General features: G+C 50.9%; 1 protein-coding gene across 14 annotated transcripts in view; it reads right to left on the bottom strand.

The window, feature by feature from the left end:
- MAP4 (microtubule associated protein 4) overlaps window positions 1-26,135 on the bottom strand; it is a 212,158-nt gene that overhangs the window by 58,438 nt on the left and 127,585 nt on the right. For all 14 annotated transcript variants that reach the window (XM_081834122.1, XM_081834123.1, XM_081834125.1 and 11 more), the window contains one exon: window positions 21,400-25,509. In XM_081834122.1, the coding sequence (XP_081690248.1) occupies window positions 21,400-25,509 (4,110 nt within the window). The remainder of the gene's footprint in view (window positions 1-21,399; window positions 25,510-26,135) is intronic.

The following is a 26,135-nucleotide window of genomic DNA, read 5'->3' as shown; positions in this document are numbered from 1 at the left end:
AAAGAACCTGGACTGTGACCGAGGAAGTCCATCTGCAGCTCCTTCTGCCCCTCCTGTCTTCAGGGAAGAGTCTAGAACCAGGACTATGCCATCGACAGCCAGGGACAGAAGACTCTGCCATACGGACCCTCCCCGTGTATCCTTATCATAGTCGTACAAGTACAACCGGAATCAAAATGTTGCAGCGTATCCTCCCTCCAAAAAGAACTCTGGGCGTTCCACAATTCTCTCTCCCTCACCCTTTTCCCACATTACCATTTTCCCAACTGACACTGAAGACAAGTCAGAGGATGAACAGGGAGCAGAATGGTTAGACGCTGAACAAGCAGCAGGCTTGAGTGAGAGAGAGAGGAAGAAAAGGCAGAAAGCACTGCAGATTCAGGACAGGCAGCTGAGGAGGAGATGGGGCTGAGGCTGCAACGGATTCCCAATAGCCGGCCGGTCCTACTGTATTCTGCTCCCCTTGTCTCCAAGGACATGGAGGGCTTTTCATGTAGCAGAGAGCATGGAGAGTGCAGGGCCCCTTTATCTGACAGAGTTAAAGACTGCTGGGAAAACAGCTGGCTGGAGAGGAGACTTAGGGGGATGTGGGAGGCACAGATAATCGGTTCTGGCAACTGCTTTACTGGGGCCAGTCTTGCCCATAGGTTTCTCTGTTTGTATTCTGTTTCCCTGAATAAAGAATCAACTTCACTGCTCATCTCTGTCTCTCCATGCTGACCTGCAGCTGAACCAGCCTTGACAATACTGTTTCTGACAAGTGGCCACCCAGGTGTTACTGGAAAGCCTTATAAAGTCCTGGTTTTCAAAGATAGACTGCTTCTGAGCCCAAAGGCTCTGTTTAGTTCTCACAGCAAACAGCTATTATAAGTCCTAAACTTCTGTGGGTGAGCATAAACCTGCGTAGGGGGTCTCTTTCCGGGGGAGGGCTTTGTTCACCTCAGAAACAAACCACTAACAAGAGCAGACATTACAAAACGTAAAAATATTCCCAATATCCCCTACCCTTACCGGTGAAATAAATTCCATTCATCGTAACGACGAACATACACAGCCGTTGTATCCTTTGCATTGCAAACTACAATGACTCCAACAAATAGTACAGATTTTAAAGGTTTATTTATTGGGTTTAGGTGGGGGGGTAGAGAATAAAGTGCGCAATGGCGCTTGCTTTCAGGTTCTGATCTCCTGCCTGCAAAAGCCAAATTCATACGGCCCTAATCTGCTCAAAAGCTTAACATTTTCTATGCAGAAAGACGCAGAGGCAACAGAAGATTAGGAGCCACAGCCCGTTCTGGACACCTACACAACTGCAGGCAAGATATGGGATAACCCAACAGGGAGCCACGCACCCTGGAGGAACAAATGGGATGAAAAGAAACTTAGGAGCGGCACTAAGCTGCCCTCGCTTGTTACTGGAGGTGGGGCAAAATAAGGCTTATGAACAACCCGCCAATTTTGCACAGCAGGTGGGAAAGGTATTATTACGCGTGGAATAGGTCAACTTCCTTTTGCCTTGTGGGATCGGATAAAACAACACAAAGGGGGCGAAGCACCCACGAGATTAAGCTACAGAGTCTGTTCCCATAAGAGGCTGCAATGGGCACCAGCTTGCATGCACTGAAAAGAGAATTAGACAAATTCGCGGAGGAGAAGAAAGCTACCAATGGCCACAGTGTTCTGCCTTCAGCTTGCTTCCGAATGCCAGCTGCTGTTGCCCTTGGGTCCCGCTTGGGAGTTTCGCATGGGCACACCTGGTTGGCCACTGTGAGAACAGGATGCTGGCCAGAGCCACTGCATGGCAAATGATGAGCAAAGGCCCGGTGATCAGCCTATGCCTAGGTTGTGCCACTTAGGATGAAGAGAGCGCTCCTGTAACTGGCATTGCTTGCCTTCTGTGGAAATCTCCCCCGATGCAATCTGAAGTGGCACAAACCAGGCATATCTTGACACAAACACACACATACACACTGCCAATGTTTTCCCCCTCTTTTAGATTGTGAACCTGTAGGCCGGGACTGCCTTTTAAAATATATTCTTATTTAGAATTCAGCACAGCACTATGGCAATCACTGGATCAGTGCAAGCGTTTCAGCTTGCCAGAGGGAACAATCTCCTCTCTCTCTCCCTCCATGGGGGGGGGGGTTCTCCTGACTCCTCCGCCAAGCCATTTTTTTTGGGGGGGGTGTCAATGAGAGAAAGTACTTTTGCACTAAAGGAAGCCTTTCTGCAGGTTTCCACTTGCAGGGTTTGGTGGTTTAATGGCTGTTAATCAATGCATTGGTTTTATGACATTATTTTACAATACTAAATTATTTTGATTGTTTATACTAAAGTTATTAGTCCCCCAAATTTGGGGAAGGGCCACAGCTCAGTGGCACAGTATCTGCTTTGTGCAGATAAGTTCCCAGGTTCAACCCACGACATCTCTGGGTAGGGCGGAGAGAGGGGCCCCTGCCTGCACCCTGGGATGGTGCTGCCAGTCAGTGTAGGTAATAGTGAGGTAGATGGAGCAAAGGTCAGACTTGGTATAAGCAGCTTCCTAGGTGCCTATCAGGGATGTGGGTGGCGCTGTGGGTTAAACCACAGAGCCTAGGACTTGCCGATCAGAAGGTCGGCAGTTCGAACCCCCATGACGGGGTGAGCTCCCGTTGCTCAGTCCCTGCTCCTGCCAACCTAGCAGTTCGAAAGCACGTCAAAGTGCAAGTAGATAAATAGGTACCACTCCGGCGGGAAGGTAAACGCCGTTTCCGTGCGCTGCTCTGGTTCGCCAGAAGCGGCTTAGTTATGCTGGCCACATGACCCGGAAGCTGTACGCCAGCTCCCTCAGCCAATAAAGCGAGATGAGCGCCGCAAGCCCAGAGTCGGCCACGACTGGACCTAATGGTCAGGGGTGCCTTTACCTTTACCTTTAGGTGCCTATCATCACGACTTACATAGGCGAATAACTTTGTCCCCTTTAGATAATGCCGTATAAATATTAATCATGATAGCTCTGATACCTCCAAACCGAGGCACCTGTGATCATCTCTCAAATAGCCCAGTGCACACATTAAGCACAGCTCAGTAAGAGATTTTCAGTGACATTTGTGAAAACAAAACAACCTAAATTGATGATTTGGGGAGGCGTAGTTACAAAGAGCACACTGCCTGGCAATTTGGGGGGCTCCATAAGCCTACATGGGAAGTGACACCCATGCCAGACCCAAGCCCCTTAACAACAACAACAAGAAGAATTTATTTATACCCCACCCATCTGGCTGGGTTTCCCCAGCCACTCTGGGCAGCTTCCAACAGAACACTAAAATACAGTGGCGTAGCGTGGGTTGTCACGCCCCCCTAACCCGTGGATTTTAGTAGGGGCAGAGAGCTGCGAGTGCGAGCGCGCTCCCATGTTGTGCCCGGTACGGCCGGCCCCCCCTGCACCCCCCACGCTACGCCACTGCTAAAATACAATAACCTATTAAACATTAAAAGCTTCCCTAAACAGGGCTGCCTTCAGATGTCTTCTAAAAGTTTGGTAGTTGTTTTTCTCTTTGACATCTGGTGGAAGGGCGTTCCACAGGGCGGGCGCCACCACCGAGAAGGCCCTCGGCGCTGGACCTCAGTGTCCGGGCAGAACGGCGGAGGTGGAGACGCTCCAAGCATTCAATAGTTTATATCAGGGCTGTACAAGGGCGAGGCGTTTTTTGACGGCTCTTGGCAACTTTTGGCACCCCCCCTCCCCACAGCCCTTGCACTGCCTTCCCAAAGTCAGGTAAAGAAGACACAGGGCTTTGAGAAGGAGGTGTGAGGCCCAGACAGGGTCCTAGAGTCCTCCGATCTTCTTCCCAAAGCCTAGTTAGCTCTTTCCTAGCTTTGGGGAGGAGATGGGAGAGGTCCAGGACCCTGCCAGCGCCTCTCGCCTCCTACCCAAAGCCCGGCACATCCTTCCCAGCCTATTGGGAAGGCAGCACAAGGGCTGCGTGTGTGTGAGTGTCAAATTTTAGCCTGGCGCTCCCCCACCACTAATGTACGGTTGGTATGAAAAGTTGGATCGCCCAGGTTTATACAGTTACGAATGGCGAAGCCACTGCCAGCAGCTTCAGGGGCTGCAAACTGGAGCAGTTGTCCTCTAGCCACACCCATTCCCCATTTTGATGCAAATGGATCGCATTAAGAGCAGATTGAGTGGGACTCTAACCTGCCCTTAAGATCGTTCTTGTAAGAGGGGAGTGTTTTTAAAATCTACACGGCAAGGTAAGCGTCCAGAGTCCCCTACAAATCTTTCTATCACCCAGTCTGAGATTCAAAGCTTTTAACCGTTAAGCAATGGATAAGGAGGCTAATGCAGTGTTTCTTAACCTTGGGCCGCCAGCTGTTTTTGAACTACAACTCCCATCATGCCCAGCTAGCAGGACCAGTGGTCAGGGATGATGGGAGTTGTAGTCCCAAAAGAGCTGGAGGGCCAAGGTTGAAAAACACTGGGTTAATGTTCTCGGGCAAATTACTGTTCCGTTGTCTTGCTGTGATAAGAATGCAAAGAATCTGAAGGATCTTATTTGCCCACCTTGGGTGCCTCCCTCTCACTGTTGTGGATGGTGACCATCCCGAGTCCCTGTCCTTAGCAAGTTATATGTTTATTCTTGATTAAAACAAACTTTGCAGGCTGGTGAAGTAGAGAAGCAAAGTGCTTTGTTTCTTCATCTTGTATTTTTATGTTGCGAATCGCCCTGAGATTTATGGATGAAGAGCACGATAAAAACAAGCCACAGAGAACGATACTATTCCTATTTGTACAAATGAGGAGCAAGGGCAAAGAGGCAAAAATGAGCCCAAGTACTCCACACCCACCCTAATAATAATAATAATAACAACGCCCAAGAACTTGATTGCTCTTAAGAGGCTGGTAGGAACTTAGACTTTATAACCATATAACCATATAGACCATATAACACCGGTCTTGAAAGACCTACATTGGCTCCCAGTACGTTTCCGAGCACAATTCAAAGTGTTGGTGCTGACCTGGAAAGCCCTAAACAGCCTCGGTCCAGTATATCTGAAGGAGCATCTCCACCCCCATCGTTCTACCCGAACACTGAGGTCCAGCGCCAAGGGCCTTCTGGCGGTTCCCTCACTGCGAGAAGCCAAGTTACAGAGAACCAGGCAGAGGGCCTTCTCGGTGGTGGCGCCCTCCCTGTGGAATGCCCTCCCACCAGATGTCAAAGAGAACAACAACTACCAGACTTTTAGAAGACATCTGAAGGCAGCCCTGTTTAGGGAAGCTTTTAATGTGTGATGTATTACAGTATTTTAATATATATATTTTTGGAAGCCCCCCAGAGTGGCTGGGGAAGCCCAGCCAGATGGGCGGGATATAAATAATAAATAATATATTATTATTATTAATATTAATATTAATATTAATATTTACTCTCATGGATCCCTCCATCATTTCCAGTCCAGCCATAGTCAAAGAAGAGATCCTGGTGGAGGCAGCTCAATTATTCATCTCCAATAATTATCCTCACAAGCTGTACAAACAGCCCCAAGGGTCATAAGAATGCAAGATGAGGCTGCTGGATCAGGCCCTCGGTCCAGCCAGTCCAGCATCCTGTTCTCACACTAGCCAAAGAGATGCCAGCAAGCAGGATTCAAACACAAGAGCCCTCTCTCCTCTTGTGGCTTACAGTGGTATTCAAAAGCTTTGCGGCTTCCGATTGTGGAGGCAGAGCAGAGCCGAGCCATCCTGGCTAGTGGTAGCCATCGATAGCCCATGAATTTGTCTGATCCTCTTCTAAAGCCATTCAAGTTGGGCACCATCACTGTGTCCTGTAGAAGCGAGTTCCACAGTTTAACTATGTGGGTGTAGTCTTCCTTTCCTGTGATGTGCTTGGTGGCGGGTCTAGAGATCTGGGATGGGGAAGGGGCAACGAAGAACGGGGAGGAGGTGTCCGGCAAAGATTCCCACAAAACGCAAGTCGCATTGTGCTGCCCATAAACCGAGTAGTTCTTCCTAACGTTTGGAGGTGGCATGCACCCTAACATAAGAGAACAATATCCACTGGGTGTCACCAGAAGAGCGAAATAAAGGTCAAATTTATATATCTATCTATCTACAGTCCTGGCCGTCAAAATAACCACACCCCCCAAGCTTCGCTTACGGGAGTCTATCACATTGAAGGTTATCGGGAGGTTAGCGTAATTGAATTTGCTGCCTAGACAGTCCTTTGTTCTCAGCACATGGCCGATAGCTTGCTATGGAAAGCCAAGACTCTCTTTTCTGCACATTATTTGCTTCTCTTTGAAAATCCAGCGCCAAAGACCCTCCTCGCTGGAGGTGCAATAGCTTGAAGCACCTTTTGGCCCAATTAAGTATCAGGGAGTGTATTTATATGTGTATGTATATCTATATCTATAGTATACGCCCCTTTGGTGAGGATTTGGCAACTATCAGCTTCCAATGGGTCAATGTGGATTTGATTGGGGCTGGTTTTGCTTTCCCATTGAATCGGCTCATCTTGTTCTTGCACCCCCCCCCAACCCCCCTGCCAGAACCTGAGTGCAGAGTTTGTTGCAGCTGAGAAACAGTAGGAGCAGCCGTGGAGAGGCAAGGAAAAGGATTTTTAAGGGGTGGGAATGTTTGCATCAACAGGGGTAGGAGCGATATCATACAGCTGAAGGGGTGGTGTGAAGAAAAGAGGCGTTTTAGTAAAAGTTCCCCCAAAAGCCATTCCGTGTTAAGAAATGCGAGCGACCTAATCATTCGTATCAGGGCAAGAGATGGAACTGGAAGCCCAGTCTCTGTGAAGGGTTGCACAGCTGCAGTTCAGACCAGCTAAAAAGCAACCCTTAATATTTGCAATCTTACGGATTTAACAAGCTGGGTATGGCACATGAATGCACTGTTGCTCATTAGTAATTATTTTGTGCATTTATTTTAACTTTTTATTCTCTCCCACTGCTTTCTCAACCGGCTTTTGGAGATGCTCGATACTGAGGTTCCAGTAGAAACCTACCGCCACAGCACCCCATGACTTCCAAGCAAGCAGCAGCTACACAAAAAGGCAGATCTGCTGGAACGAGAGAAAGAAAGAGAGAGAGATTCTCTCCTCTTTTCACACCACAAAAGATCGCCTGTGCTTGTCCCAATTTTTCCCCAGCTCAGACCAGCAGACTGACCTCAAAGCATTGTGCCGGCACACTAAGAAATAAAACAAGCCCCTATTGAGAGAAAGGCGGGGTGGGAGGAGAGAGAAGCACTGCTGTCCCTGGCGAGCTGAAAGGCTTTTCACCCCCATTAAAGGGGCAGGTGCTGCTTCTACATGGGACAGGAGGAAAGGCTGGTCTCTCTTCAGCTTTCCACCAGGCTTGCCGCTGTCTCTAAGCAGGTCTGTGCCAATACTTGGAGCCGCAAAAGGGACGACCCGGTTGTGCCTTATTGGTGCGCTCCCCCTTCCAGGAAAGGGAAGCCGACATTCCTAAAAGGAGGACCCAAATTTGTGCCACATCCCTTCTTGCAGTTTTGTGGACATGCAGGACCTTGGCTTCCACCCTACAACTAAGCAGCCCGATCCCACAAAACCACCGGACATCTTTAAAACCAGGGCATAGTTAATCCCATTATTTTATGCATGCATCTTATCTTTTGTTTTCCCTGGCACCTGCAAGCAATCTGTTCTATCAGCGGCCGACGGAACCGCCCCCTCCCCTCTTTTCCCCAGTCACCCCAGATTTCCGTCCCCCCTTCCCATTGTTCTGCCTGCTACGCAGCAAGCTGTGTCAGTCTCAGGGGAGGCTGGCGGAGTGGCCAGCTACCCTGCCCACAATCTGTCAAGTCGCCTTCCTTCATCTCTAGTCTGCCTGCTTCCCGGGGGGGGGGGGGGAGAAAATTTAGCAACATACCGTCACGTGGCCCATCGCCTTGCTGGGGAGACGGAGCGCTCAGCACATCGCTGACCTCGATTTCTCTCCTCCCCGGCGCGGAAGCGGCTCTGCCCGGCTCCATCTCCTGGATCCTGCCGCTTCTCGGGGAGCTGAGGCAACTGGGCTCGCTGACAACATGGCTCTTCTCGGCCTTTGCTGCTGCCGCCTCCTCCTCCGCCCTGCCTCCCTTGCCATGGCCGCCGATCTCGGGGATTTGCTCCAGTTTGCTGTGGTACAGCCCGGGGCTGACCAGCTCCCTCTTGACGGAGCTGCCACTGGCGTCCCACTCCTCTCGCTGCCTGGCAGATGGCTCCTCCATGGGGAGGGACGGGTGCTCCTGGTTCACAATGAGGCTGGGCGGCTCAGCATTGTTCTGCGCGGAGCCCAGGCTGCGGGCAGATGTTTGCTCTTCCGAGACAGTGGCCGACCTTTTCATTGGCGCGCTCGGCTTTCGGGTCATGGGGCTTGTGCTTTGGGAGAGGCTGCCGCTAGGCGACACCAGGTTGCCGAGGAGATCCTCCCGAGCCGGGGGCTCGGGGTATTTGTCGGCCAGGTTCAGGGCTGGGGGGACGGACAGGTGGGAGCTCTCCGACATGGCACGCCGCATGGCCTTCCTCTGGTGGGCCCCTCGGTTGAGGAAGCCGCCATCGCCGCCAGAGCCCTGCTTCTCCCCCGCCTCCACGGAAAACCTCTCGTCTTCCATTTCGTGGAGGTTGTTGAAGCAGCTGCTCCTGAAGTCGTCCTGGGCCAGTTCGACGGTGGTGGTCGGGGGTCCCAGCTTGGGCAGGGCAGGGGAAGGTGCGAACCCACTCTGCACATAGCTGTCGTTGACCACTCCGATCACGCTGTAGGCCGGGGGCCCCTCTGTCTTCCCGGTCGCCTCTGGGCAACCTAAACTGCTGGTCAGGACGGGGCTGAAAGTGGGATTCCACACGCTGGTCTCCGGCTCATCTGCGTATTTCCTGGGGTCGCTCCCGGTCTGACTCTGGTGGCATTTGTCTTCTGCCACCTTCTTACCTGCTGCCTTCTCCTGGTCGGTGATGGCTTCGTGCTGCCCCAGCCTGGCAGGCGACCTTGTGGGCTCCGCCTGCCCAGAGTGGGAGCCTGCGGCACTGATGCCCCCCAAGCCCCCTTCTGCGGGAGGGAACGCTTCCGAGATGAGAGCCCAGCTCTCAAGGTGACCCAGGGGGGCCATCGGGCATTTCTTGCCTTGCAGAGTCTCCGCATCGCCTCTTTTGTCCTTCGGGGCTGCCTTGAGCTCTTTGTCCAGTTTCCCTTCGAAGAAACACAGCTTGTCCTCGTCGGTGAAGCCCTGGCTGCTCTTGACCAGCCCATCCTTCAGCTGCCCGCCGGAGTTCACGTTCAGTCCGATCTCGTTCAGCTTGCCCTCCGTCCTCTGCCAAGCAAACTCAGTCTTCCCAAAGTCCTTCTGCGCCTCCATGCAGTGGAAGCCTTCCGAAATGCCCTCTGCGCTCTTGCCTTTGCATAGCTGGCTGTATTCGGAGAGGGGTGCGGAGGGCTGGTTGGAGAGAGACATTTCTGCCTGCTCCTCTCGCTTCTCGTCTCCTGAGCTGTAACACCACCCAGCAAGTGAGCCGGGCTTGCAGGCAGCCTGATGTGGTGACGACACACCATGCCCCCCTGTGCTCATAGATAAAAAAATAAATAAAAAACCCCCTTCGTCCCCAAGGGAACACAGCTTACTCAAATGAAGCTCTTTAAGCAAGACCCTTTTATTTTTTAACGTTACAGGGCACACGGGTTTTCAGCCATCTCCTGAACATAAAACGGAAATCTAATTTGCAGCTGCACTTCAAAGTGCCTATTGAGGTACTTCGTTGCCATCCCTTTAAAGCAGCACAACGAGAAATCCATAGGGGGTGAAATTTGTCCGCTCCTTTATCCAGGCGTCGGTAGTCGAGGGAGACAAAACACAAAGGAAAGCAAACGTTCCAGAGCAATGATGTTCTGCTTTTTTAAAAGGTATGATATCTGGCAAAAGTGTCTGAGGAAACAGACATCTCCTTCCAGATATGCAAAAGCATTTGCTGCCTCAAAATAAAGCCTTCAGTTGGAAAGGCATAAAACCGTCACAGAGGTTCTTTTCGCTGGACCAAATGAAAGTCGTGCCCGTCATGAGATGTGTCCAAAATACACACTCATCAAGAGAGGTTTGAGGTGCTCAGTTCCATTGTCTGGAATCTGCGACACAAACAGGTATACTGAGTTTTTGCAAACAGCAAAATGCCCTCTTCCTTTGGGGGAGAGGAGAAGCAGTAGCTCAGTGGTAGAGAACGGGAGCTGTGTTCAGAAGGTCCTGGGTTCAAGGAACAGGTAGGTGGTGATGTGGAAAAACCTCCCTTTGTCCGAGATCTTGGGCGAGCCAGGCAGAGTAGACCAAGAGGAGGTTAAGGGGTGATATGATAGCCATGTTCAAATATATAAAAGGATGTCACATAGAGGAGGGAGAAAGGTTGTCTTCTGCTGCTCCAGAGAAGCGGACACGGAGCAATGGTTCCAAACTACAAGAAAGAAGATTCCACCTAAACATTAGGAAGAACTTCCTGACAGTAAGAGCTGTTCGACAGTGGAATTTGCTGCCAAGGAGTGTGGTGGAGTCTCCTTCTTTGGAGGTCTTTAAGCAGAGGCTTGACATCCATATGTCAGGAGTGCTCTGATGGTGTTTCCTGCTTGGCAGGGGGTTGGACTCGATGGCCCTTGTGGTCTCTTCCAACTCTATGATTCTATGATTCTATTCTATTCTAACCTCCCCCAAACTGGATCACCCTCGAGTTGTTTCAGATTACAGCAGCCATGCAGGCTGAGGCTGATGGTCCGAAGGATCTGGAGGGCACCAGGTTGGGGAAGGCTGGATTAGACAACACCTGCCTGGGTTAGCCAGCAGCCTGACCTGGCCTAAGGCAGCTGCCCTGCTCTCCATTCACAAAGAGATCAAGCCACACCAGTTGACAAATGGCCCTTGTCTCACCCTGTTCATTTCAATGGAGTCTGCCCAGGAGACCACCTCTACAGGTGTTGCCAAAAGCATCCTATGGCACCTGAAAGAGTGGCTGGTGTATCTTGGCACAGCCAGCCAAGGAAGCGTCTGCTTTACATACAGAAAGCCGCATGTCCAATCCCTGGCATCCCCAGGTCAGGCTAGGAGGGGCCTCCTATCTGAAACCCCAGATAACTATTACTACCAGTCTGTGTAGACAATATTGAGCAAGATGGGCCAACGCTACGTATAAGGCCGCTTCCTGTGTTGACACGGTTTTATGAGGACAAGAGCTTCCAGCGTTACATGCTGCCATCTCTATTCAGCTCACGCCACAACCATTTCCAAGTTGCCGCAAGACACTGGCTTTGCTGCAAAGGCCCCTTCGCTTGCAGAAACGGCAGGTGCCGATTCTGCCCACCCCTCCCATCTGCATCCATGTCACACGGCAATTCCCCCAATCCTCTGGAGCCGCTTTGTGGGCAGGCGGGACAGGATGGTGGAACTGCATGTGTGGTTCCTGCAATCAAAGCCACGCCCTTCCCTGCTGTAACAGTCCAAACGTGGCTGGCGGAAAACCTGTCGTCGTTCCAGCCACTAGCGCTTCTATTTAGCAGCTTTGGAGCTCGCTCATTACACCATTTTCACTCCTACAACAGCTCTCCGAGTTGCATGTCTTTTCTGCAGAAGAGAAAAGCACTCTGCATCTATCATGTTATGCACAAAGGCCAAACAGCATAGGTTCGTGTGCAGTACGTATGCAGCAGAGCAACGCCGGCGTTGTGAGTTCGCGCCTCACCTGGAGTACCATGTCTTTGAGAGCCAATAATAATACTAATAATAATTTATTATTTGTACCCCGCCCATCTGGCTGGGTTTCCCCAGCCACTCTGGGCGGCTTCCAAAAAAGATTAAAAATACATTAAAATGTGCTGTAGCAGTAAGAGTGTCGGACTAGGACTTGAGAGACCAGAGTTTGAATCTCTGCTCAGCCACAAAGCTCTCACTGGGTGACCTGGGGCCAGCTGCTGACCTACCTCGCAGGGTTATTGCGGGGATTAAACAAGGAAGGGGAGAACCATGTACGAAGCCTGGAGCTCCACGAGGTGGGATATAAATGCAATTTTTTAAAAAATCCATCAAGGCTCCTGCTGTGGCCATTCACTCTTCTGCCAACAAGGATGAGCAACTGTTTTGGGGGGACTGCAACATACCTGGACTAAACGAGACCCTCCTTTCAGCCGGGAGAGCAGTCCCTGGAAGCAAAGCTCATCATCACAGGCGTGGCGGCGGCTGCCCTTATGGCACAGTGCAGCAGTGACAACTCCCACTTATTAACTCGCTAGGAGTATTTTTAGAATCTGAGCTGCAGCACGCCCCCTGAATTTATCCTGCTGCACACAAAAATATTTTTTTTAAAAAAAATTAGCCTCCCTGATCTAGACTACCTTGCTACCTTGCATTTAAGTGCCGGGTGGAAGTCGTGTCGGAACTATGAATAAAGTAGGGCAAAGTCATATTCGCCTTTGTTTCCTGACACTCCCCAATTACCGCCCACCCAGCTCCACTGATCGCAAAGAGACAAGAGCTCATGCATGCGATCTTGCATCACACACACACAGACGAGGCTTTAAAAACTGTCTGTCACCAGTCAGGCTCCCCTAGCCAACGGCAGAGCTGCTGTGATGTCACGGAATGTTCACAGCCGTTCCAACATCTCAGTGAGAAATAGGATGGAACTATATAGCATCGGGAAATGGAAAGGAAGGCTTTGTTTTTTGGGGGGCAAAAATTCAGAGAGAGCAGAGAGGGCAGATAGAGCTGTGCAGTGCTGTCAGAAAAGGGTGGGGGGCATACAGAAACATCAAAGGAGGGGGGGAAAGATGCAATGAGAAGCCTTTAGCCTCTGCCCTAGAGCTTTAATCTTTTCCGTTATTTAAACCAGCACTTTGGAAATTTGATTAAGTACAGGCAGCGGCAGCTCTCACATGTTGCAGAAAGGCAACTTTCATGTTTGAAAGGAGCAGGAGGATTTATTTTCTCTCTATATACGATAAATACTTCGGCTGTGAACATCTACCACCGGTGCTGGTGGACTGATTATACCCTTACCTCTTTCTGCTCCTCCCTCGCTCCCTGTTCCGCTCTTCAGAAGGCTCAACCTAGATGCACCTGCCTGCCTGCTTTCCAAGACCTCTGCCTCTTCCCCACCTCCTTGCATGCATAATTGCTATGGAATTTGCTGGCACAAGATGTGGCAGTGCCCGGGGGCTTGGATGGGTTTAAAAGGGGACTACAGAAAAAAAAGGGGGAATAGGCTTAGCATTTAGCTATGACACCTAGATGGACCCTCGTTTCAGAGGCAGTATACCTTTGACTATAGCTGTTTCGAGATGAGTGCCCCCCCCCCCGCGCGCTACCTAGCTACTGCTTTTCTGTTGCAAGCTGCAAGCAGAATTGCAACAGAGACTTTGCACACTATTAGGAGCCCATGTTTTTTTCCAGTATACACCCCACACGCCATGTTCTTCCCCCACCACAAGGGTCTACAGGTGTGGAAGGTCCAATTCACACAAGCAGCTATTTGAAGCTCAGGATCCACTCACTATAACCTTTGTGGTGGACGCCATTTTACGGCTCCTTTTATCCAAAAGTTAACACATCTTTTAATCGGTGCTAAAACTCATTTCTAGCTATGAAATCCAAGTGTAATAGCACCATGACACTATAATGCTGTGTGAATTTGTTTTAATAAAGAGTGCTAAAACCCTTTTCTGATCATCACCATTAACCACAATGATATAGTTTATAACGCTAAATACGGAACTGTAATACTATGATACCATGGGTGATATTCCACGTGAGTTGGACAAAGTTCAGAAAGGAACGAGCAAAAGGTTGGAGCATTTGGGGGTGTTTTTAGCCGAGAGAAAAGGTAAGAGGTAACATAATTCAAGTTCACATAATTCACTCGCATGAAGAGAGTGGACAGAGCAAAATATTTCACCCTCATTCATAACACTAGAACTCATGGGCATCCAACGAAGCTGAATGTTGCACAGAATACAGTGGTACCTCAGGATGCGAACATGATCCTTTCTGGGCCCCGTTCACATCCTGAAGCGAACGCAACCCGTGACTGCGCGTCTGGCGATTCGACGCATTCGTGCATGCATGTGTCGTCATTTTGACCGTCTGCGCATGCGGCGAAACCCGGAAGTAACATGCTCCGTTACTTCCGGGTCGCCACGGAGCGCAACCCGAAAGCGTTCAACCTGGAGTGTATTCAACCCAAGGTATGACTGTACAGTGGTACCTCAGGTTAAGTACTTAATTCGTTCCGGAGGTCCGTACTTAACCTGAAACTGTTCTTAACCTGAAGCACCACTTTAGCTAATGGGGCCTTCTGCTGTTGCCGCGCTGCCGGAGCACGATTTCTGTTCTCATCCTGAAGCAAAGTTCTTAACCTGAAGCACGATTTCTGGGTTAGCGGAGTCTGTAACCTGAAGCGTATGTAACCTGAAGCGTATGTAACCTGAGGTACCACTGTAAAAGAAAGCCCTCCTTCACGCAGCACGTGGTTGAACGAACTCCCTGCCACAAGAGGCAGTGCCGGCCACCAACCTAGAGAACGCTAAAAGAGGGCTGGACAAATTCATGGAGAAGAGGGCTATCGATGGCTACTACTCATGATGGCGATGCTCTGCCTTCCCATTTGAGGCAGCAATGCTTTTAAATACCAGTTGCTGGAAACTGCAGGAGGGGAGAGTGCCCCTGGCATGGATCCTGTTTGCAGGTTCTCCACAGGCATCTAGTTTAAGGTTACCAGATTTTTTTCAATGAATCCGGGGACACTTTTCAACTTCAATGGATTTTGTCCGGGGACTGATTTGTAAATCCGGGGACTGTCCCCGGGAAACAGGGACGTCTGGTAACCTTAATCTAGTTGGCCACTGTGAGAAAAGGATTTTGGAATAGATGAGCCACTGGCCTGATCTAGAAGCCTCTTATGTTCATAACTGCAGACACAGATACACAGCCCTCCCTACCAAGGAGTTCCCAGGCTCAGAAAAAGAAACGCACCCTCACCCAGTTGTGAATTTTAGAGCAAACTCTCAAGGTGAACCATTGTTTGGTTTTGCTCAGGATACATGGTGTGCATGACAACAGAGCATGCACACAACCCAACAGCACGCCAGAGCTAATTGCTGCATCAGCACACCAGGACTCAAGTCCCAAGCTGCCAGCTCCCACCCACAGCAACCTTGCGTTTCTATTTTCGATTTGCTCCTCAAGCTAGTACTTATCCTGTTCAATGGCTTTTTAAAAAGAAGAAGAAAATCCAAGCAAACTGTTTCAGGCAGGGACCCCTTTGCACTGGTTTCCAAGGCAACGGGCACCTTCCGGGATGATGAAGCCCCCCCCCCCGATATACCCTCCCAAAGTCATGTGCAGTTGCTAATTAAGTGTCGTCGCCAACCAGAGTCAATGGTCGGAGCAACTGGGACAGCTGAAGTTGTGCATGCTGGGGAGAAGAATATGCCAAGAGCTTCGGTGGGGGGATTTTACATCAGAGGTTTCTTGCCTCGCTCACACGCACAGGGGTGGAATAAACGGAAAGGAACAGGGGAGCCGGCCCTGTTCCAGCAAACTTCAAACACATGAAGCTAGGGATCCACAGGCTTGCTCCCCTCGTTCCGTTTTATTAGGCATCTGGTAAACCAGGGAATGAGGGGACGCGGGTGGCGCTGTGGGTTAAATCACAGAGCCTAGGACTTGCTGATCAGAAGGTCGGTGGTTTGAATCCCCGCGACAGGGTGAGCTCCCGTTGCTCGGTCCCTGCTCCCGCTAACCTAGCAGTTCAAAAGCACATCAAAGTGCAAGTAGATAAATAGGTACCGCTCCGGCAGGAAGGGAAACGGCGTTTCCGTGTGCTGTTCTGGTTCGCCAGAAGCAGCTTAGTCATGCTGGCCACATGATCCAGAAGCTGTATACCGGCTCCCTCGGCCAATAAAGCGAGATGAGTGCCGTAACCCCAGAGTCGGCCACAACTGGACCTAATGGTCAGGGCTCCCTTTACCTTTACCTTTAAACCAGGGAAAGGCAGAGACTGGTTCTTTTAATTGTTCACCGGGAGATTTATCAGATCCACACCCAGCTCTTAAAGTGATGTGCGGAACCATCTCATCAGACCTTGATCTAGCTTCTGCCCAACCCAAACTAAACCAGCAGGGAAGACTATGCCAAAACTTGTCGTTTGTGTGTTCATTTATTTTATGCAGGGAACACTTGTGTGTGCTGGGCAGTGTCTGACTAACCGACCCGGTCCATGCAGTCGTCATTTGATTCTTCTCCATGTGCCTCCTCTATAAGAGGTCCACAGGGTGGCAACAAGGGAACGGACCCTTTTCTGCAGTGGCTCCCTGTCTGTCAAATGCTCTCCCAATGGAGGCTTGCCTGGTGCCTTCACTACATAGCTTTAGGCACCAGGAGAAAACATCCCTCTTCTCCAAAGCCTTTGGCTGATTAAACAATACAGCCTTTTAAATGCATTTGTGTTATTGTTTTGTTTTAACTACCTATTTTGTACTTCTATTCTGTATTTTTATCTTGTGAACTGCCCTGAGATCTCTGGATGAAGGGAAGTATATAAATTTAATAAATAATAATTACGTACAATTCTACCACCTCACGCTACACAACAAGCTCTGAGGTCCCAATCCACTGCAATGCGGATGGGTGGCTGTGAAAATGCACTGTCTTTCCACCTAAGCCGCCTCTCACAGGGTTGGAAACCAGCGCTTGAAACCAGCCCAAAACTGAAACAATGGGTTCGGTATTTTCGGGTGACAGGTACCTCCTCGTGGTACCAAAATAAGCACTCTCGCTACATGCAAGAAAGCTGTGCCTTAGCAACAGCAGTGATGGGCAGAAGAGGCAATGAGCCGTAGAAAGACAAGGAGCTGCCCCACCTTGCAGAGTTTTCTAGTCTCTGCCACCAGAGCTGTAATAGCACACAGCTGGAGGCAGTTCTGCATGGGGGAAGAGGCACCAAGGGGATTATCAGTATGCAAACTCACAGGCCTCTCCATCTTTAAGGAGGAGGAATGGGCCACCACACCTCAAATGAGCAGTAACACAGAATAATTTGAAAGCAAACAGCCTTCCAACTTTTTGCCATGATACATTTTGACTGAGAGACAATCCTTGCAAAGTATTTTTAGTCAAGAGCCGTGTGCCAAGACAACCAACATCTGCTGTCAAAAATAAAACGAAGCAGGAGAACAGCAGCTGAACTCTGTGAATAGGAGAAACCCAAATGTTGCACTTATTTACATGGTTTTTAATTCCTTTCAGGGTGGGGTGAGACTAGTCCACAAACGCCACTCAAGTCCACCTGAACAAAGGATTTCAAACATGTATTTCCATCCCATGGACTGCAAGAAGATCCAACCTCTCCATTCTGAAGGAAATCAGCCCTGAGTGCTCACTGGAAGGACAGATCCTGAAGCTGAGGCTCCAATACTTTGGCCACCTCATGAGAAGAGAAGACTCCCTGGAAAAGACCCTGATGTTGGGAAAGATGGAGGGCACAAGGAGAAGGGGACGACAGAGGATGAGTTTGACCCAACTGCCAGTGGCAGTGGAAGACAGGAGTGCCTGGCGTGCTCTGGTCCAGGGGGTCACGAAGAGTCGGACACGACTAAACAACAACAACATTTCCATCCTGCTCTTTACAAGTGGTTTTCCACCCACCCCAAATAAACTAGCCAGGTCTACGTTTGGCTTAGCTTTAGCAATATTGCAAGATGCTCCTCACGTGCCCTATCAAAAGCCAAGGTTACAGAAATACATGCTCCATAGCTGGAGGGAGCTCTTGGAAGAGGAAGAGATCAGGACAGACTTCATAATTCCAATGAACCCAACACAGTTCTGGACCGCTCTCTGCCCCAGCCTCTTCCTGCTCACGAAGCCCTGTTGCCTCTTCAGCTTCCAACACCTCCTCTCCCCAGTCTTCTCCGTCTGAACACCCACTGTAGTCCCATCACCAACCCCTGGGCTCTGAGCTTTATTCCCTTGGGGGTTCCCTAGTTGGTGCCTCCTCTGCCTTCAGCCAGTCCACGACAGGCTGCTTCTGGTGCTCCTATCTTAGAGGAAGTCAAGGTGACAAGCCTCGTGGTTTGCTAGCGCTCCAGGCCTTCATTGACAATGAGAAGGCCTCTCCTCCCGCTGGGGGGCAAGGAGGCGTGCTCGGCTCCCTGCTCCTGATTGCTTCTGCTGCCGCGGCCAAGCCTTCCAGCCGACCAATAGGGCCGGCTGGTGGGCGGGGCTAGCTGCATTTAAACAGCCGCGGCAGCGCTCAGCTCTGTTCCTGCTTTCTTCAGATCTCTCCCTCTTAGGTCAGCTTCTTTTTGCGTATTGACCTTGCTATGGACTTTGGTTGGTTGCCTTGGTTGCCCAAGGGGCCTGGTAGGACTTTTTTATCCATTTTGCCAATTGGCACCAGCCTCTTGGGTTTTTTCGCCTACCTTGTAGCAATTCGTCACAACTTTCTGGTATTGGTGGTTAGGGCATTGGAATATGTGTACTGTGTTGGAGGATTGGGTAAGCGCCATCATCTACCCCTCCTCTTTTGGGTATTCCGTTAAAGGAATCCGGCAGTTGTGGATCTTGTCCGATGCCCTGCTGGTGGCTAGGGCCATGGCATGACCCCCGGTGACGTCATGGGGGAGCTTCCAGTTGTATTTGCATCAACAAGCTCCTCCCATTGGTTGTTAACCCTGATATGACTCCCGGCTTTGCGGGGTGGAGTCTGGTATTGCTGTTTCATCCAATGCCTAAGCCAATACTACTCACATGCTGTAACCAATAAAAGTTGTGGTCTAATTTTGCCCATTAACCTAAAATAACGTGTCTTTGTGTCTTATTATACTCTTATGTGGGTGGCGGGTCCTCGACTCACAATAGGGTTGTTCTTGGCTGGTGGCTGAGTGCTGGTCCCTCATCCCCGCCTAACGTCCAGTTCACAATAGATTCATGGATCTGCCGTTGTCAGAGGCAGAATAACGGGCTGGAAACTTGCTAGAGCAACGAACATCTGCAGCAGGAACCAAAGCTGTTCCTTGGTCCCTCTCACACGCTCACGACACCATGAAGACTGGATGACGAGTTCCTTTGGAACTGGCGACTGGCAAGCAGGGCTGACAAAATTCACTCTAGGGAGCTGTCCAGTTGCTAAACACCTTCCACCCTCCTTTTGAAGTCAACACTGGGGGTGTGGGGCCTTGCGGCCTTGCCAGAGGACTGCTAGCACCCCTCAAGTCCTCTCATCAATCCCACGCTGACGGTGCTGACATTCTAACTGCAACGTCACCCTCTCCACCAGCCAGCCTGCTTTCAATCTGGGGTACATGCCTCGGGGGAAGAGAGGAGAGGAACAGCTCCTGCTGCCATTAAGGCAAGCTTCAATCCTTCCGAGCTCTGCAGAAGTGAACAAGGCCCACGTAGGCAGTTGACTCACACAGAGGGGATCCTGCAAAGCAGGTGGGAGTCTTAAGGCATGCTGTGCAGCTTGCAGTCCAATTACCTGCAGACGTTCATTCGTTTAGGGCCAACCTTTCTGTTTGTCAACGGCTCCCAAGGTATGCCCTTTTGTAATACGGTCGTGTGCAAGGAAAACACACACACAAAGGAAAAGGCTTCCAGCAATTCTATTTTCCTTTTTTGAAAGAAGGCACTGCCTCTATAAACACCCTCCATTTTCTACCCCCATGCAAGAAACACACACCCCCCCCCCCACTCTAGAGGCATAAATTCATGCAGGGAACAGCACTTCCACCAAAATAGAAGTACTTTATGTGTTATGCAACCGTCATTAAATATACAAAACCTCTCAGGAACCACAGCAAAACATTAAGGCCAGCATGGCTCAATCTTAAAAAAAAAAGCTTTTCCATGCAAGCAGATGTTATGATATTCCGTCAAACAGCATCAACACTTCTTGCTTAGTGACAACAGAAGACTGGTGTTTGTTAGGGAAAGGCGTTCATTCTCATGTTCATTCAGCATTGGGGAAATCTATGCTTCTGATGGAGATCTGACGCTATCTGATAATCTAACAACAAACAGTTTGCAGTAAAGCTATGTAGACATGAAAAGATGGGGAGGGGCTGTTGCTCAGAGACGGAGTACACACTTTCCACAGAGGAAGTCAGAGGTTCAAACCCAGTTGAGGAACTCCAGGTTGCAGGATTAAATGCAGGTGCTGGCTGAACATGCCTTTTCAAGGCGGATCAAAATGGGTGGTTTAAAATAACTAAAACTTAAACTTAAAAACCCCACTAAGCTTGTCTTCAAAATAATAGCTTGTATAATATTAAAGCAAGCTGCATAATGCATAAAAGTGATCCATCGAGCAGTGCATTCAGAAACATGTTGTAAAATGATTGTTAAATACATATATATATACAAAGCATCCCACTACTGAATGGAAAATAAAGATGGGTTAGCACTTGGGAGCTGCACCAGAATTTAGGAAAGTACTATCATGTGAAACTTGATTTAAATCCTAACTGCTTGCTGATTTAAACCATTGCTTTAGATCTCCTTGATTGAACTGATACAACTTAGTATTTCGTTACGTTTTATTTTTTGCCTTTTATCCCATTTGTTCACGCCTGAGGAACGGGAACCAAGCACCCCTCTGCTTGCCCATAAGCAATAATGGGTGTGTGAGAGGCAGACTGGACATTTAAATATATGCAAGCAGTTTCATTTCCATTGCAAGACCAGACCGTTTCCTCAACTCAATATGTACTGCTTTCTTTTCAGAGGGGCACTCTGCACATTCATGAATTACTCATGCCCCCCCCCAACATTCAGGGGCCTTGGAAACAGCTTCCCACAGCTGCGTGGCACACAGTTGAGAAATGACGATTGTCGTGGGCTGACCACGTGAGCCTACCATCACATGACCATCTCCATGCCAGCAAGGGGGACATTCATGACCAGCATAAAGTTGTTAAATGGACTCGTTTTCAAAAGGGGGTGGGGAAGAAACATTACTGTCAGGCTTCAACCTGCAAGCATTTTGAGACTTGAGAAATGAATGCACCAAGACCTGAACCTCAGGTATGGGGAAACCTCCAAGCAATGTGGTGTCAAGAAGCTATTTTGCTAGACGACGCAACGCTTTTTCAACATTAGTGAGGAGGAGTACAAAAATACTTAAGCAAGATCAAGCACATAAAGATAAGCTTTGGGAGCTCGGTTTATACATTTGTCAGTTCTTCGAAAACTTGGCCATTAGCACCCTGGTGAAAACAGGCAAGCAGAGTCAAAAACAGGCTCTTAATGGGAACAGCCAAGACACAAGTCATGCCAGGTGCAACGGACGCAGGATTAACAGTTAGGTGCTCATGCCCAAGAGCAAGTTCTCACACACAAGCTGTAGTATATGCATTAGATGCCGACGAGCCACAGTTGCAAAGACACACCTTTCTCTTGCCTTTGTAGATTTGGGCTGTCCGCTTTCGCCGGCCTTCTCCTCCCTTGGTCTTGAACAGCTGCGACTCTCGATGGCGGCGGTGGGAGAGGAAGCCCTCTCGACTTTGTGGGTCTCATGTAGCCTTTCATTTGCTCGGCGCCTCGGGCTCTCCTCTCCTCTTTCTTCGTTGCTCTCGCGCCTTGGTCGCCCCCGCCAGCCACCGCCTGCGGGATCAGCTCGCCCGCTTCAGAGCCAGAACTCTGCGCGCCCTTTGGTTGGGCTGCCTGGCTTGGCAGATGTGCCTGTTCCTCTTTGCTGGCCGCCTGCGCAGGGATGCTGATCTCTGGCTCCTTCACATCATCCAGCTTCAGAGGTTTGAATGGGTCTTTTGGTTTAGGAGCAGAAGCAGCTTCCTCCCTGTGGATATCCTCTGGGAGCTTATCTGCCCCTGCCTTACTTCCTAAACTATCCGGACGTTCAGAGGTCTTTGGTTCAGCTCCTTTGCTTTTTTCAATTGGCTCTGAGCTGCCACCAACAAGCGCAGTTGTCAGTGCCTGGAGGGCTGCTTCTTCTCTCTTGTTCTCCCAAAGGGGTGGCAATTCCCCAGAAGGGGTGCTGGTTTCTTTTCCGACAGATCCATTTCCTTCTGTCCCAGCAACCAGCAGGGCAGAATCCTTGGGCACCTCTTCCGCTGTCAGTTCCGTGGGGCCAGGTCCAGAGCCTTGTGTTTTCTCCATCAAGCTTTCCCTTCCATCTTCATCCTGGACGGAGCTGAACGCCTTGTCCTTTCCTGCTGTTAGCTCCTGCTTGGCATGGGGTCTCTTGCTTTTCTTCCTTTTCTCCCTCGTTTCGTCACCCGCTTTCAGCAAAAGGGAAGCCTCTATCGCGGCCTCGTGGCCTCCCAACTTGGCCACGTTTTCCTTCGGCTCATGCTGATCCTCCTGGTCGCTTTTACTGGCATCCTTCAGCATTTCGGAAAGAAAAGGCTGCTCCTTGCTCAGCTCGCTCATGAACTTGCCTGGGTCTTCTAGAAAGGGGCACCCCAGCCCTGGGCTTTTGGAAGGGGCTTCGTCAAGACCACCAGCACTGGGGGGAGCAAAGGGGCCAAACAAGCTCATCTTGTTCTCTTCCCAGTGTACCTGATGCCCCGGGGGAAGGCTTTTGATGTTCCTGTTCTCGTCTACAAACTCCATTTCCTCCATGCCTTGGAGGAAGCCAGCCAATTTGGGATGCTGCCCTTGGTTTGTGGGATCCACCTTTGCTTGCGAGGCGGGTTGGTCAGGGCCACTCGCTGCCTTCTTGCTTCTCTTGTCGTTGCCCCTCTTTGCAGCTTTTGCAGCAGGGTCTGGCTTACTGGCAAGAGCAGACCCGCCACCGCTTCCCTCCTTGCTGTTTCGAGGAGAAGGGGGCTCTTTCTGTTCATCTTCTCTTTGGTCCCCCAAAAGTGTGTCTGTCTCTCCTTTGGCTTCCCCCCAAAGAAAGGGACATTCCAAACTCAGCTTGTCTTTTCGATTCTTGGCCTCCTCTGATCCTCTGGATGTTCTGCCCGCATCAGAACCTTGCCCTGCAACTCTTGGCTCCTTCAAGGGACGGCCTTTCTCTTGGACTTTACTCAGGGATGGAGCCTCCTCCGTTTTAGCCACCTCCCCAGACTTTGCTTCCATGGCTTGGACACAAACCTGGTGGCTCTGCCCTCCTACATACCTTTTCCTCGGTTCTTCTGCCGCCTGCTCCGTAAAGGGATGGGGAGATTTCAGCAATTCTGTCCTGTCTCTAGGATCTAGACTAGCTTCCTGACCTTTCTCTGTGTCTTTAGCGAAGAGTTCCTGCTTTGCAGTGCTGGTTTTTGGATCAGAAGCGACCGGCTGCTCAACACCACACTTCTTCGGGGCTGTGTCCAAACTCCCCTCCTCCTCCTTCTTTCTTTCAGATTTCCCTACTGGTTTTGCAGCAGGAACCTGCACTTCACTGCTCTCCAGCTGTTCAAGCAGAGGGGCGCCACCCCTGCCAGCAGCACCTGATTCTTTGGTGGTACCATCAGCCTTCTCAGAAGCCTTGCTCAGGTCAGAGGCCGCCTCCGACAGAAACGGCTGCTCTGGCGGAGTCTTCCCAGACTTTTTGCTCCTCCCATCGCTGGTCCTCTTTTTGGGCTTGCTCCCCGGCAGGGCTGAAGCGGGGCTCTCCAATATGGCGAAGCTGGGCCCTTTGCTCTCAGCAGGCATGGTGGCTCCCTTGGCTTCAGGAGGGCCTGCCTTGGCTGGTGTCTCCAAGATGAAAGGGTATGCCGAGGAAGGGAAGTCGACCCATTCGCTTCTGCCGGTTGGAGCCCCTTGCACCTTCTCCTTCAAGGAGGTTGCAGCAGGAGCTTGGCGCTCGGCCGTATCTGCAGCAGAAGCTTCCGTCAGTTGGCTTGCAGCTAAGAAGTCGGCTGCTTTGCTGGAATCGTTCTTTTCTTTACTCTGGTCAGCTCTGCTCGCTTCAGCAGGCGAGGGGCCAGTGCCACTCTCCACCGCTGGAGGAAACGATGCCCCCAGCGAGCTTCTCTTCATGGCTTTCCTGCTCTTCCCCTCACTGCTCCTCTTTGGTTTCTCTTGCAACACTGCAGGGGCAAGAGCTGCTTTGCTGTCCGCTGAGCTGGAGAAGCCAGCTACCTCGGGGCTACTGGCTGCCATGCTTCTTTCAGGAGGCGTCACAGCTTCCTCCGCCCCCGGAGCTTTGCCCACATCGGCCCGGTCCTCCAAGAGGGAGAGCAGTGGTGCCGAAGGATTCTTAACCCGCTTGCTTCTGCCATCGCTGCCCCTCTTCTTAGCCTGTGCCCCAGTTGGCTGTTCTGGTGTGCCAGAGCTGGCTCCCTTGGCCATCTCAGTAGAAGGTGCTTGAGGGCTGCCAGGTGTTTTGGTGGGAGCAAAGGGCTTGCCCAGATCAGACTTGCTTTCCAAGAAAAAGGGGGTTTCGGCCGAACCAATATCAACAGTGGCACTTTTTGCGGGGCTGCTCCCCTGTGCGTCGCCTGGTGAACACTCCCTGGTGGGGCTCGGCTCTGGTGCAACAGGGAACTTCTCCTTGCTCTTATCGGGAGAACTCATTTCCGTGGCTGGCTCCACGGCCTTTGCTTCAGCGGGAGATTTGGCAGCTCCCTCGCCAGGACTTCTGCCCTGCCTGCCCTTCTCTTCCTTCTTGGGCTCCTCCACCAGCACCTCCTGCAAAGGAACCAGGCCCTCTGGGGCAACCTTCTCACCTGAAGCTGCTGGTTTTGTAAGCAGGACTTCAACTTCCTTGCCCACCGCAGGTTTGGCCTCCAAAGCAGGCACAATGGGGACAGAGTCCTTGTGAGCTGAGCCTTCCTCCAATGCCCTGCTTTTCCCAAAGGGTACCATTTCCACAGGACTGGCCTGTGGCCAGGTGGGGCTTCCTGGCTGATTCTTCTGGACACAGCACTTCAGCTGCTCCTCAGGAGGCTCCCTGCTTTTAGATGGCGATTTCAAGCTGCCATCCCTCATCTCTTCCACTTGGCCAAATTTTGCATCCAATGCAACATTATCAGCCGGAAGGGCCAGCTCTCCTTTTACAGAAACCGGGGCAAGGCTGTCCATAATTTGGCCCTCTCTCTCAAGCACCGAAGGATCCTTCCCGGTGACGTCCACAGGAGCTCTTGAGACCTCTTTAGTGCTCTTCCGGGGCTCAGTAAAGGGGACCTCAGGCTTCTGGGGTTCAGGAGCACACAGGGGAGCTTGCGGCCTTTCGGAGCTGTCCTCCCACATCTCCGCCCCCTTTGGCTGCTGGACCCTCTTCTGCTTCTGCTTTTTCTTCTTCTTCTTCAGCGCCGCGGAAGCTTCCAGGTCCCAGCTGTCCCTTGCGCCCTCTGCAAACTCAAACGCCTGGCCGGCTGCCTTCCTGTAAGGAGCTCTGCTCCGGGGGGACGTCCCAGCGACAAAGCCACCGCACTCTGTGGCTGAAAAGGGGTCGCCTCCTTGGTTGTGGCTCCTGGGTGCAGCCGGGAGACCTACAAGAAGCTCCTCCGGGGCATCCGCCGCAGGCAGCCAGGCAGGTTTCGCTCTGCCAACCCTGCGGTGGTGGTCGCTGGGTTTGTTAGCGTGTCTTCCTTGGGTAGGAAGCGCACCTGGAATACAGGAAGGTTGCTCCAGTACCAGAGGGATTACTCACCAAAAGTGGCTTTCAGCCAGGCTCCCAGTGCCTACAGTCAATGCTAGTATTAACTCCCACTTTAGTTAAGTGCAGTTGTGGTAGCAAGATAAGGGGTTGTGGAGTACCAATCTCCCCTACTTTTTGCATTTCTCTCTCCGCCAAACGTATGTCATAACATGGACAAAGTCTCTGGAAGAGTCACTGCTTCTACGTTACAGGGCAATGCAAGAATTGCGTTTGTGCTTAGAGATCCCATAAGGCCTTTTTAGGATGGATTTTAGGGCCTGCCTTCCCTCTTTTTCTGGGGTGTGGGGGAGGCCAGGTGCATGCAGGCAAGAGCTCTGGAAACAGGGAACTCTCCCAGCAGGAAGCAAGCTCTGTTGACAAGCTGGGGGCATGACAGAGCATGGGGGCACATGGCTAGATGGAGAAGGCAGGGAAGCTCAGTGATGAGAAAGGGGGCCATTTGCTGTGGTTGGAGAACATAGGGTGTTTTTCTTACTCACAGTAGAGACCGCAAAGCCAACTTTGCACTGCTGGGACCCCAAATCACCCCCAGTTGGGCAGTGGGAGTGCACACTTTAAGGGAAAAGATTTAGG

This window comes from Podarcis erhardii (genome assembly GCF_964252035.2).
Source record: "Podarcis erhardii genome assembly, chromosome: 12".
Classification (NCBI taxonomy): domain Eukaryota; kingdom Metazoa; phylum Chordata; class Lepidosauria; order Squamata; family Lacertidae; genus Podarcis; species Podarcis erhardii.
Note: the sequence above shows the minus strand (reverse complement) of the source record. Positions and strands in the feature narration are given on the sequence as shown.